The 15,002-nt window shown below is 35.5% G+C and overlaps 1 protein-coding gene across 1 annotated transcript in view; it reads right to left on the bottom strand.

Annotated features, from left to right (window-relative positions):
* Positions 1–15,002, bottom strand: part of LOC107526291 (A disintegrin and metallopeptidase domain 3-like) — a 98,855-nt gene that overhangs the window by 76,074 nt on the left and 7,779 nt on the right. Inside the window, exons 4-7 of the mRNA XM_087814185.1 lie at positions 14,615–14,693; positions 5,174–5,250; positions 4,647–4,706; positions 3,262–3,367 (exon numbers count right to left, since the gene is read on the bottom strand). Coding sequence (XP_087670311.1) covers positions 3,262–3,367; positions 4,647–4,706; positions 5,174–5,250; positions 14,615–14,693 — 322 coding nt within the window. The remainder of the gene's footprint in view (positions 1–3,261; positions 3,368–4,646; positions 4,707–5,173; positions 5,251–14,614; positions 14,694–15,002) is intronic.

Genomic DNA, 15,002 nt, shown 5'->3' with positions numbered 1-15,002 from the left:
GCAAGAGGCTTTCCAGAGTGTGGGACAATTGCTTCTCCCTCAGGCAAAAGCTGCTTGGAAGGTGAATGTCTGCCTCTGTAGAATGGGGAAATGACTTTGCACAGGAATCCAAAGGGGTGCCCTCTGAGCTCTATCTCCAGAGTCCATAACCCTAGATTCTCCTCACATAGCTCCAGTCCACTCTGCCTGACCCCAAGATGAGTGGCTGCACATGAAACTTTGTGCATTGGCTCTTTAAGAGGGTGCCTGCATTTCCAGCTGCCTCTCCCTGGCTGATAGAAACCCTGCTGCTTTTCACAGCCAGATGTTATTTCGGCACCTTTCTCAGTTCTGGTGCTCTTGGCTGGGAAGCCCAGACTGGGGTTTAGTCCTCAGAGTCCTCACTGGGAACCTCTCACAGCTGAGATATGCCTCTGGACCTTCAGCTGCTGCCTGTGGGAGCCCAGCCAGCCCTCTCACATCCACACTTCCCACCAGCCTCTATGCAGTCTCCACATTTCCTCCTTAGTTATGAAGTTGCTCTCCAGCTCATCTTCAGTTGCAGTTGATTATTCAGGACGGTTTGTCTATATTTTAGTTGTAAATCCAGATTGGCCCTGGGGAGAGTGTCAGTCTAGCTTTGACTCAGTCTGCCACGATCTTTAATCTCTCAAGTGAATTTTCTCTAATTTATTCAAATCAATTTTCTCCAGTATGACTGGAACTCCTACTATATCACTCATATTTATATTTTAATTTAATTTCTTATCTATCAGATTTCCAGATCCTGCACTTATCTTTGTACTTTACCTTTTGTGTGCTCTCTAGAATTTTATCTTGTGAACTTTATATTGACTTTGTACATTTCTATTATTATGTTTTTAATTTCCAAGAACTGTTATCTGCTGAATGTCATTTTATACTGTTATTATTTTATAATGAAATATTTTACCTTACCTCTCTAAGAATCTTTTATTTTCCTTTTTCCTTTTTTTGTTTTACCTTCTACATTTTTTGGTGTCTCAACCTTTAAAATTTTTATTTTTTTCATGTCTCTATCTTCCACATTAAATTGTTTCATCATATGTCTGCTGCCCCTTCATATTAGGAATTGAGCATTTACCAGCTTTTACCAACATCTTTGACCACATACAGAGTTTAGGAGCTGTTGTCTTCACAGAGCATAATTTGTCTGTGTTGTATGTTGGAAAAACCCTGCTTTCAATGTGGTCAATTTTGATTCCTTGGCTGATGTGATCCCTCCTGGAATGGTAATTTCAATACACTTCTTAGAATGTGTAAGCCTGGGTCCGAACATCCAGTGTGCTAAGTTGAATTTAGTCACACTAGTTTCAGATTGGTATTTCTCCTCTGTTGTGAGATACAATAGGACATTTTTGCCTGGTGTCCTGTTTCACAGACTCCCCAAAGGAAACAGCCTTCAATTACCTATCAGCCTACAACAGAGACATTGATTAGGGGAAGAAATCAGGATCCCTAAATACTTACAGAGCTTATATTTAACCAATTCTCTTCATAGGTCCACTTTTAAAATCACTTCCTAAGGAAGCTGGACATGCAAGTCCAGAAATATTTGAGTAGTACTGCAGCATATATCAAGTTTCCTATAGCTTATCCCAATTGCCAGTTTATGATTCCAATTTTGGGGGCCTAAATCAGCTAGCTACCTCTGATATTCAACTTCCAGTGTTATTACTCATCTCCCATTCTGTTTGTGTTTATATGTTTATGCCATTTAAAAAATCCCTTTCTACTTTAGTGGGGTTTAAGGGCAGTGGTAAACGCATGTGTCCAATATACTTTTATTGCATTTTGTTTGATTTCAATTCCATTTTTAATTGTGGTTATAATGAAATTATTCACCCTGTTTCTAAGTTTGTGTTTCCTTTCATAAATGTAAAAGGTGCCTAAAATATAGCTTTTTATATTATTTTATTTCTTTAAAAAACCTATTATATTAAAAATGTTCATTTTATTTGTGCTATTTAAAGCACTAGTGCATGTAAAATATGCTGAATTAAGCCTATACATTTAAGCCTATCAAATTCAGAATGAAAAGCAACTATTGAGTTCCCCTGTGTGAGAACGAATTCAAAAACACATGCCAACACCTAATTATGTCCATTCCTGCAGTGATATCCCTGGTTTCGTCTAGGTTGTGAAATTCTTGTCTCTCTTTTATTTAAAGATTACGTTTAGTTTTATATCTGAACCCTTCTAATTACTTCCAATTATTTTGCTCTACTACATTAGAAAATATGGTTAGTAAATATTAATCGTAGTAGGAGTGACATTTATTGATTGCTTATTTTCTCCACATGTTATGCTAAGTTATTTCCATTTATAAACTTATTTGACCTGTGAAATAATTGTAATAGTTAGATATTATTTTCCTTATTGGCTTTTTAGAGATGAAAATGTAAACACAGGAAGATTTTTTTACTCCCCAAGTTAATGTGGCTATGGACTAACAGACTGGGATTTCAAACCATGGCAGCTGGGACTATATGTTATATCTCTCTCTCTCTTTCAATCCCTCTCTTATTGATGATTCTTTGGAGTGGGGTGGCTGCAAGAGAAGTATTATTTGTCTTTCCCAAAGCATGTTCCCCCTTCAGGTATTCCCTTTGCCACAGAAGAGTCTTCATAGAATCCTTCAAAGGTTTTTTAACTACTTTATGTGATAGAGCTCTACTTCAGTTGCATAATTGCCTTAAGTTGTGTCCAGTGTTGTATTGCAACATGCAGGTATTTTCCTGAGCTGCCATAAGGGTTGGGGTCAAATCTTAGTTTCATTAAAAATGAAACTTTTGTCTCTACATATGATTAAGTTTCATCATTTTTATGGATTTCTGAAACAACCATTTTATTAATTGTACTGGAACCAATACCTTTGCCAAAATAAATAAAAGCAAATTAGAGCAACAATGAGAGGCAGTTTATCGTAAATTAAATTCCCGTTTTATTCATTGCTATTTGTTTGGCTTCTCTTTAACATGAGATCCAATTTGATGAGAACATGTGATTTATTTAACCACTAACGGTAAAATGAAAAATTGTATAAATATTCTTAAGGAGGAAGGTTAAAAAGGAAGTCAAAAAACCTTTGAAAATAATGTCTACTTTTACATGCAAGTATTTATAAGCAAAGTGTTAGTTTTAAAAAATTTGTCACATTGCCCTAGCCCTTTGCCTCAGTGGTTAGAGTATCAGCCATCGGACTGAAGAGTCCTTGGTTTGATTCTGGCCAAGGGCACATACCTCAGTTGTAGGCTTGATCCCCGCCCTGGACGTGCCTGTGCTAGAGGCAACCAGTTGATGTATCTCTCTCACATCGATGTCTCCCAACCCCCCACTTCTACTCTCTCTGGAAAGCAATGGAAAAAATATCCGTTGGTGAACATTAAAAAAAAAAAATGGCACATTCATGAAGTCCATGTATTGGTTAAATAAAATTATAGATATACAAAATATGATATAATTTTTTAAGTATATAAATTTTAAGTTTATGCATAAATATATAAAATTGTATAACAGAGTATATATCAAAATGATTGCAGTGCATTCCACAATGACTTTTACCTCTAGGCAATGGCATTGTGGCCCATTCTTACTTTTCTTATTTATATATATATATTTAATATTTTTATCAATGTTAACCAATATTATTTAAAATACGTGCAAAAGTAATATAATAATTAAATTGGACTTTATTAAATTTAAATAATTAAATGTTTAAACTGCATGTCCCCTTAAGAGCAAAAAGAAAATTTCAAAGAAACATACATAGGTCATTTTTTGTTTAAAACAATGTATACATTTATAAATCCACATTTATAAGTAGCTATGTTTAAAGAATTGGATCAAAATTCTAAAAGCACTATCTCTAGATAATGATATTTGGCACAACATCTTGAATTTTTTCTGCTTTTAAATTTTCTGTCAAAATACTACTTTTTTACAAAGATAAAATAAGTATTGGCAAGGAAAATATTGAAAAAGTAATAATCAGCAAATTTGAGTATCATTCTATTAGTAAGATGCAAATTCAGTAACAATACTTGCAAATAGGGAAATGTAAGAATGTGTGTTTATATCTATTACTTTTTCTTTTTTTGGCTTTTGAAAAAAAGCATTTATTTCAAAGTACAACACAAAGTTGTATTTTTAAGAAATACACATTCAATCTTGTATCTCAAGACTTGGCTATGTGCATTTCAGTTTTTTTAAATAAATTCAGGAATAAAAACGTTATATACCTCAGGTTCAAACAGCACAGAAAATGCATATGGTCTTACCTAAATGTTTTTACATTCATTCACTATTCTTCAAGTTGACTTACATTTCATTTCTAAATTTTATATGAGTCAACATATTCATATATTTACACAATATTTAAAATAAATATCTTATAAGAGAAGATTTTAATATAATTAATATCAGTTTGTTTGTTTTCCAAATGTAACAAATTTCAACGTAAGTTTATCAAAAGTAGCAAAAATGGAGATTTCAGAAAATGGTTGCTTACTTCTGACTTCACCAGAATCCTGTAGGCCTGATCTCCCAACTGAATCATAGGATAATTGTCTTGTAAGGGGAGAAAATCAACTTTGTTATTCTTTATTTGATAAAGAACATGCTCATACTTAGCTGCAGATTCCAATGGTTCAATCCCATAACTGATATTCTCCAATTGCAATAATCCCCTGAATAAGCATATAAAAAGACATATGGTAATTAATATACTTTTCGCACTGAGAAATATAAATCAATGCTAAATAAAAACATTTTATAGAAATTTGATAGTGGTCTTTAAGGTCTAATTTAATCTAAGAATCATCCCATTTTACTCAAATTAACTTTCAACTCAATTTTATACCTCCTGTCTATTATAGCATTTACAAGTCACTATGGTTCTAGTATGGCTAATACATATGAATATTATTTATACTAGTGGACCTTTTCTAAATAAATTTTATGACAGTAAGCCTAGGATAGAGACAACTAAATATATAAAAAATGTAACAGGAGGATGAGGAAAAGAAAATATCTGAGAAGAAATATAATCAAACCTGTATTTTCTTTGCTTTCACTCTATCATTCAAGGAATTTCTAAAAATTAAGGGGCTACACAAGATTGTCAATCATGCACATATCTGGAATATGCCATTACCTGAGTCCAGAACAGGTGTTAAGTGTCACAGCTGATTTTGGAATCTCTGCAGCATATCCTTGATAAAAGCAGTGTCCCTAAACAGGAGTACATAAAGGTACATTCATGAATGATTTGTAAATAAAGTTTTGGTTTTTATACTCACTTCGTAGACATTATGAAACATGCACATTTAGCCATTAACCAATATTATTCACCAGATATCCCATTTCCTTTTGATCTACCTACAATTTCTTTCTCTTAACCCTCTTCTGCCTATGAATCCCCCCAAATAATCCTTGCTATAATTCTAAATTCTATAATTGTGAAAGAGGCTTTTAGAATCCAAGGACATATAAAGAGCTTCCCAGATAAGAAAAAGCTAAAGGAGTTTGTCAACACCAAACCAGTGTTACATGAAATGTAATACGTGAAAGTAATACTTCTTCTTTAAAAAGAAGAAAAGAAAGAAAAATAATATGAACAATAAAATGGCAATAAATATTTATCTATCAATTGAATCTAGAAAATAAAATAAGCAAACAAGCAGAACAGAAACAGAAAAAATAAAAGCTAATGTAAGCTATAAGGTTTAATTTAATAGTGATGTATCAATATTGGCTTATAAATAGTAACTCAAATACCATACTAATACAAGATATTAATAATAGGGTAACTAAGAAGTTCGGAGGGTGAAGGGGAACTCTGTACTTTCCACTTCATCTTTCTTAAAGCTAATATTGCTGAAACTAATAAGGTCTATTACTTTTTTAAAAGCTATTATGGAGGAAATAAAAAAACAAGCCATGGACTAGATGAAATGGTTCACAATACACATATTTTATTTCATTATATATTTTTAATTTAAATTTTATTTTTCAATTACAGTTTATATTAATATTATTTTGTATCAGTATCAGTGAAGAGCATAGTAGTTATACTTTACAATGTGTTTCCCTTGTTGTTTTCAGTACCCACCTGGCACATACATAGCTTTTGCAATATTATTGACTATATTTTCTATGCTGTATCCTACATATCTGTTATTATTCTGTAATTACCAATTTGTGCATATTAATACCTTCACCTTTTCTGCCCAGTATCACAAACCCTCCTCTCCTCTGGAAAGCATCAGTCTGTTCTGTATTTATGTCTGTTTTGTATATAGGTACAGTGCATACATTTTTAAAAAGAATTTGCATCAAAGATATAAAAACAGATAATACAACTCAGTAATAAAAAGATATATAACCCAATTAAAAGTGATTAAGACTTTTTGAAAATAAAAACTTACTATAAAGCTACAATAATCAAAACAGTGTGGTACTGTATTAGGAGAGATATATAGACCAATGCAATAGATTAAGAGTGAAGAAATAAACTCAGACATCTATAGTTAATAGATATTTTACAAAACTTCTGAGATTATTCAATGTAGACAGAAGAGTCTTGTCAACCAATTGTGCTAGGCAAACTGAATATCTGTATGCAAAAGATAATATCAGATCATGACTTCACATTATATACAAAAATTAAGTCCAAATGGATCAAACATCCAAATATAACAGCTGTAACTATAAAACTCTTACAAGAAATTATAGGGGTAAATCTTCAAAAATTTGAATATGGCAATGGGTAATCATTTCTGAGATCTGACACCGAAAGCACAAATAACAAAAAATAAACTGGAGTTCCTTAAAATTAGAAACAAGTATGCACATCAAAGGCCATTGTCTAGAAAGAGGCAACACAAGAAATGGGAGAAAATATTTGCAAATCGTATAACTGATAAGGGTCTAGTGTCCAACTTAACATCAAAAAGACAAATAACATAGTCAAAAACATGCAGAAGACTTAAGTCAACATTCCTCCAAAGTACATATGAAAATGGCCAACAGAAAGACTTGAAAAGATATCAAACATCAATCATTAGGGAAATGCAAGTAAAAACCAAAGTGAGTTACCACTTCATATTCACTGCACTAATCAATTAAAATGAAAAATAGTATTTTGCTTAGCATACTACTTTCCAGGTCCCTCCATGCTGTCTCAAAGGATAAGAGATACTTCCTTTTTACAGCTGCACAGTACTCCATTGTGTAAATGCACAACAGCTTTTTTATATGCTCATCCACTGATGAGCGCTTGGGCTGTTTCCACATATTAGCTGTTGTCAAGTATGCTGCTATGAACATAGGGGTGCGTATATTCTATCTGGTGTTTCAGTCTTCTTAGGATAAATTCCTAAAAGTGGGATCAATGGGTCAAAAGGCAGTTCCCCAGTCAAAGAAAGACAGATATCAGATGATCTCACTTATATGTGGAATCTAATGAACAAAATAAACTGACCAAAAAAAAATACATCCAGAGACATGGAAGCATGCAACAGACTGATGATTCTCAGAAGGAAGGGAGCAGGGGGAAAGTGGGAAGAGATTAACCAAAGAATTTATATGCATATGATGGACACAGACAATGGTGCAGTGAAGTCCTGGGGAGAGGAAGGGAGTGGGAAGGAGGAGGTCAATGGGGAAAAAAAGGGGGACATCTGTAATACTTTCAACAATAAAGATACATTTAAAAAAAGAAAAATCATTAGTAGTGCTTGGAACTCTTGAACATTGCAGAAGGGGATATTAAATGCAACTGGTTTAGAAAAAAGTTTGGAGGTTCCTCATAAAGACAAACTTAGAATAACCATATGATCCAGAAATTCTATTTCTAAGCATATACCCAAGGAATTGAAAGCATGCTTTCTAATAAAAATTTGTACTCAAGTGTTTATATCAATACTGGCCTAAATAAATGAGTGAATGAATGAATGAATGAATGAATAAATAAATTAATTAATAAAATAAAATATTTTAGCATAAGCTTTCTTATGTTTTCTTCCTCACTGGCATTTCTCTTTTAAAATTTTATACTTATTGTTGAAAGTATTACAAATGTCCTCCCTTTTCCCCCATTGATCCCCTCTCCCCTTCACTTGTCACCAGGCCTTCACCACACTATTGTGTGTCCATGTGTTATGCATATACGCACGTAAGTTTTTAAGTTAATTTCTCCCCACCCACTCACACCTGCCTTCCCTCTGAGATTCATCAGTCTGTTCCATGCTTCTATGTCTCTGGATCTATCTTGTTCATTGGTTTACTTTGTTCATTAGGTTCCACATATGAGTAACATCATGTGATACTTGTCTTTCTACAACTAGCATATTTTGCTTAGCATAATACTCTCCAGGACCCACCATGCTGTCTCAAAGGGGAAGGGATCCCTCGTTTTTATAGATGTATAGTATTCCAAGGTATAAATGTCTGAGAAGATTCTTGATATGATTTCAATCTTCTTGAATTTGTAGGCTTGTTTTGTGTCCTCATGTGTTGTCTGTCCTTGCGAATGTCCCATCTTCATTTGAGGAGAATGCATATTCTGCAGCTTTGGGGTGAAATGTTTTGTGAATACGAATTTAATTCATCTGATCTAGTTTGTCATTTAGAATCACTGTATCCTTGTTGATTTTATGTCTGGAATATCCATCCAGTAAAGTCAGTGGGGTGTTAAAGTCCCCTACTGTGACTGTATTGCTGTCTCTCTCTCCTTTAAGCCCTCCAGAGTTTTCTGTGGGGTTTTTTTTTTCTTAGGCCTATGTGAAACTTTTGATCAGAAGTGGGTCTCTTGTAAACAACATTTGTTTGGGTCTTGTTTTTTTATCCATTCAGCTACCCTATGTTTTGATTGGGGCATTAAATCCATTTATATTTAAGGTTATTATAGATGGATACTTATCTATTGCAATTTCATTCCTTTATCCCTGTGTTTCACATTCTATTTCAACTTGTTTTTACAGCAGTCCCTTTAATATTTCTTGTAAAGCTGGTTTGGTGGTGATAAACTCCTTTATCCTTTTTTTGTCTGGGAAGCTCTTTATTTCACCATCTATTTTAAATGATAGCCTTGCTGGACAGAGTAGTCTTGGTTTCACATCCTTGCTTTTCATTACCTTGAATACTTCATGCCATTCCCTTCTGACCTGAAGAGTTTCTGATGAGAAGTCAGATGACAACCTTATGGGGGCTCCTTTGTAGGTTAACATATTGCTTTTCTCTTACTGCCTTTAAGATTCTTTCTCTTTAATTTTTGGCATTCTAATTATGATATGTCTGGGCGTGGGCCTCTTTGGATTCTTGCTTGGGACTCCCTGTGCCTCCTGAACTTGTGTGACTTTTTCCTTCACCAGGTTAGGGAAGTTTCCTGCCATTATTTCTTCAAACAGGTTCTTGAACCTTTGCTTCCTTTCTACATTTTCTGGCACTCCGATGATGTGAATATTGTTACAATTCATGTTGTCCCACAGGTCCCTTAAGATGTCCTCCTGTTTTTTAATTTTTTTTTTCTTTTTGGTTCTCTGATTGGGTTATTTTTTCTACCCTGTCTTCTCATTTGCTGACCTGATTCTCAGCTTCCACTACTCTGCTGTTTATTCCTTCCAATTTTTTTTTTTACTATGTCATTCTTAATTTCCTTCAGCATTTCCATTCCTTTTCTTATACTGTTCAGCGTCCTTATGATCAGTATTCTGAACTCTGTATCTGGAGAATTTTTTTGTTCTTTCATTTTGGGCTTGTTTTTGTGTCTCCCCATTTGGCTGCCTGTTTGTATTTGTTTCTATGCATTAGGTAGATCTGCTAGGACTACCAGTCTTTTGGATGGTCTCTGGTGCAGGGCAACTCAGAAGCTGTTTGTGACTGGCTTGAATATTTCTGCACTCCACAGCTTGTGGTTGCTCTGGTAGGGCTGACTGTGTTTGGGCAACACCAAGATACGCTCCAAGGCCTACTTTTCCAAACCCAGAGTCCAGAAGCAAATCAGGACTCTCAGCTGCATTTCTTCAATGTATGATCTATAACTGCTAACTGCATGTAATTAACATTAGTTTGATTTCAAATGTGAACATCTCACTTGGTTTTTCTAAGGTGCTCAAAAGTACCTTAATTGACATTTCCTAATAATTTTTGTCTTTAGTATTTCACCTTTTGATCATCCTTAGTTCAAGTTCTCATCTCTACGGACTTTCATAGCAATAATCTCCCCAGGTTCTCCCCCAATATTCTCTTTCAGTAAATATTACCTTTTCTTCCCTTAAAAGTCTAGTGATATCTAGAATCAGACCTGTTCCTTTGTCAGTCTTGTGGTATTAAAACTTTACTAGTATCCAGTTCTCTTCTATGAATTTGCTTATGCGTTTTAAATTCCCAGAGATACATTTCCATCAGTAACCATTTGCTTTTTCTCAAAACTAGCCTTAACCACTATCCCCCACCCACTGACAGCAGCTGAACATACCCTGCTCCATGCTAAGCAACAGTTGCAGCTATCTCCACATGCCAGTACAGGTGCCAGCAGCCATTGTAGCTACAAGCCCTTCACAAAGTAGAGAGTTTCCCAAACTATACACAGCAGCAGAGAGCAATTCAGATTCTCAACGCCTGGTCTTGCATCCAAACAGAGAAAAGGATCCTCATGAGAGATTTCTCAGTTAGGATTTTTCTTAACTAAGATACACTGGCAGAGATCAAATGAGAAACACACTGACATCCAGTGGCTGGAGAACAGCCAAAGAAAATGCTCTCCATATCATGGGTTCTTCAGCACCCAACTCCACCTAGCAATACAAGTTGGCCCAGCAAAGTACCTTTTACCACTATAGGTTGCACTATCGGGAGAAATCCAGCTGAAGTTCCAGCAGAGCACAATAAAATAATAGCAAAAGACCCCAAAAAGCTAACTACTCATTAGAACAATAGAACACACTAAATCGACACTTAAACTGGGTGATTGCTTTCAAATTTAGATTATTTAAATGTGAAGCATGCAACTAAAAACCACACACTATACCAACAACCAAGGAAATCACAGCAAAAAATGAGAAAAGGTAAACACTGATGTCAATATTGAGATGAGCCACATGCTGAAACTATCAAAGATTTTAAAACAGCTATGAAAATTTGTTTCAATGAAAAAATTAAATGAAATTCTGGTCAGGAAGACGGTACAGTAGGAAGTCCTGGCTCCTCCATACCCCAATGAACACACCAATTCAGCAATAATTCACAGACAAATTCCCTTTGTGAGAAACCAGGAACTAACTGAAAACCTCCTGCACGCCCTGAAAGAATGCAAAATCCGACCTACCAAAGCCAGTAGGGAGGTCTGGAATAGGCTTCACCAGAGATTCTGCTCCAGAGCACTGACAATATAATCAGAAAGAATCCCTCTAGTTCTCACCTTGACTCAGGGGAGGAAAGTGGTTGCTCACAAGTCCAGTGAGCACAGTCAAGCCCCTGAGGCAGCAATGCAGGTGGTGCTTACTATACACCATTGATTCATCCCCACCCCAACTCTGCACAGAGTGAGTGGATAAAAAATCCCAGCTCTCTGCTTCCTCCTGGGGTAGGAAAGAGTTGATCCAAGCAGGCAGTTCCTCCACTTCCCCCAAATTGCTCAAAGAATTAGTGTCTTTCTCACCAGTCCTGGAGCACTGAAGGGTCTGGCACGATCTAATTATCAGGGAAAGAATAGAGGCAGCAGCTTGGGATGGTAAATGCCACTGATTCTTTCTCCTGACCAGCACAAGAGAAAGCAAGAAAAAAATAGATGCCTGCTTTTCCCTGGAGAGGGAAAAGTGTTAGTAGAGGCCCCCAAAATCACTTTCCAGGATGTTTTGTGAAATCGTCTTCTGTATACTCCTACAAGGTGAAGACTGGGAGAGTCTTCTAATATGCAGACACCAAAAAAAATAATAATAATAATAAAGTAATCAGGAAAAGATGTCCAAAAAAAGAAATAGGATAAATCTCCAAAACTGACCCTAATGAAATGACGTTAAATGGTTTACCTGACAGAGAATTAAAATGAACTCTCATGAACATGCTCACTGAGGCCAAGACAACAATGCAAACATTACTAATCAGTGAGAGACCTTATGAAAAGGATGAGCAGACACATTACAACACGGGAGGAAATATTTGCATACACACATCTGGCAGAATACATATTTGCGTAATACATATCTGTATTTAGAATACATAAATTGCTCAAAAATTAACAATACAAAAACCAACCAGTCAAACTAGAAAATGGGTAAAAGACATTTAATAGATATTTCACAAAAATGGCACAAAGAAGCACATGAAATTATGTTCAACATCATTAGTCATTGGAAAATGCAAATCAGAATCACAGGAGACACCACTACACATCTATCACACGGGTAATTCTTTTTTAAATCCTGAGTAGCAATCAAACAGACTTAAGAACGCAGATACTTAGACATTGCCGGTGGAAATGTAAGATAGTACATCACTCTGACAAATATTTGGTAATTTCTTGTAAAATATAAACATACACTTACAATTTGGCCTGCCAGTCGTTTACCTGGGTATGTATTCCAGAGAAATAAAATTTTACTTTTCATTTAATCTATCAGATTTATTGGTGTAAAGCTTTTATAATACTCCCAAATATTTATTTTTCTCTGTGACTAGTAATATCTCCTTTCATCCCTAATATTCATGGAATTAGTTTTCATTCTGAAGAAGTCTTACTAAGGTTGTTAATTTTTAGTCCCTTTAAAAAGGAAATAATTTCCGGGCTTTGATTGTTCCCATTCTTTTTCCTTTTTCTATCTCATTGATTTCTGCCCTTATGTGCATTATTGTCTTCCTCTACAATGTTGTAACCCTTTATAGAGTATTGCATTTTGTATAGGAAAGCAAATAATTTAATGGTAACCCTCCTTACTCATCTCATTGCTGGGCTTCAGGCCATGGGGTGATAAAAATATCTCTTACTCTAGATCTTTTCTCCTAAGGATTAGCCTTTCTGGTCTCAGCTGAATGCCTGGTCACACTATGCTGCCTGGACTGAGAAATCCATTATCTCTCAACACTGTTTGACCTAGAGCAATGATTTTCAAACAGTATGATGCAAGAATTTTTTAAACATGTAATACCTGACAATTTAGTCAGGGGCACTGACCTCTTTTCCCTTAGGTTGTCAAATAAAAAAATGACAACAGCCAACACAACAGTAGCCATCTGGTGTGAATTATACCTACTTTTGAAGAGATTCCAAGATGGTGGTGGAAGCTACACTGACACTCCCAGAACCAAACTTGAATTACAACTAAAATATAGAAAACCCATCCTGAATAATCAACTGAAGACTAGCTGGAGAGAACCCTTATAACCAAGAATGCAAAGTACAGATTGGTAGGAAGTGTGGAAGAGCGAGAGGGCTGGCCAGGCTCCCACAAGCAGCAGCTGAAGTTCCAGACACATACCTCAGCTATGGGGGTCCCACTGAGAACTCTGGGGTCTAAACCCCAAGCTGGGCTTGTCGAACACTGGCTTCTTCCTAATCGTAGTTTCTGGCAAAATGAGAACCTTACCGACTAAAAGCTAACTTTCTCACATGCTTTTAAAAATTTCTTGACTCCTACCTGCATTTTGGGATACAGTTGAAATTCCTACATTTCCCATGTGAACATATTCATTTTCTGTACCCAGTATACTTTTGTGTCCTGACTTTCCCAGTAGTTCACCTATAATTTCCAAGGTTACCCCCACCACTGAGGTCCTAGGATATATCAATTTAAACTACTCAATGTGTTTAGGGTTTTTCTAGTTCTTTCACTTATTTTTTTTGTTCGTTTCCTTTCAAACTCCTATCGATACTTCCAGGTAGTTTAAATGTCCTTCTTGGACAAGTGGTTCCTGAATTTTAAATCTAAAAAGTAGTTGTTCTTGCCCAGACTGCGTGGCTCAGTGGTTGAGCATCTAACTATGATCCAGGAGATCTTGGTTCCACTCTCAGTCAGGGCACATGCCTGGGTTGCAGCCTCAATCCCAGTAGGGGGCGTCCAGGAGGCAGCCGATCAGTGACTCTCTCCCATCATCAATGTTTCTAACTCTCCCTCTCCCACTCCCTTTCTCTCTTTGAAATCAACAGATATATTTAAGAAAAAAAATTTTTTTTAAAGTAGTTGTTCTATTCAATAAGACTTCATTGTTAATTGCCACATTATATTTGGACTTGTGACCTGTTTCCCTAATAATTCTGTGGAGTATAAAACATTATTTTTCACCCTAGCTGAAAGCTCAGTGGTTAGAGCTTTGGCCCATGGACTGAAGGGTCTCGGGTCCGATTCCGGTCAAGGGCACATAACATGGTTGCAGGCTTGATCCCTACCCCTGCCGGGTTGCATGCGGGAGTCAACCAATAGATGTGTCCCTCTCACACAGGTGTTTCTGTTTCTCTTTCACCCTTCCCCTTTCTCTGAAAAAGCAATGGGAAAATATTCTTGGGTGAGGATTAAAAAAACACGTAATTTTTCTTTCCAACAATGGCACTTTAACCACATACAAAATATAATCTACACGGAATAAAAGCAAAACTTACCTTTCTAAATGAAGAATCTGGATACAATGTTCCTGATTTGTTGTATGCATATACCAGGAAATGAGGGTCTAAAAATGACCTAATTCAACCAAGATAATGATACTTCATTGTAATAATTTCATTAACAAAAGTAACTTTCAGAATCATTAAATTAAACAAAATTTATTTTCAATTATACAAGCTCAAATATCCAAAAAATTAAATGGACTCATCTCTCCATTATCTACTTTGCTTTCTGATAGCATAATGTGTATACAGGAGACAACAGTAATCACTATAACCAGATACCAGTATGAATGCTGTAATGACACAGCTTTATCTGTAGTAAAAACAAGAGTTTCCAGGTTCCCACAACAAAGTTTTATTTTAGATTTAACCATCAATAAAT

This window comes from Miniopterus natalensis, chromosome 2, assembly GCF_054644295.1.
Source record: "Miniopterus natalensis isolate mMinNat1 chromosome 2, mMinNat1.hap1, whole genome shotgun sequence".
Lineage (NCBI taxonomy): Eukaryota > Metazoa > Chordata > Mammalia > Chiroptera > Miniopteridae > Miniopterus > Miniopterus natalensis.
Note: the sequence above shows the minus strand (reverse complement) of the source record. Positions and strands in the feature narration are given on the sequence as shown.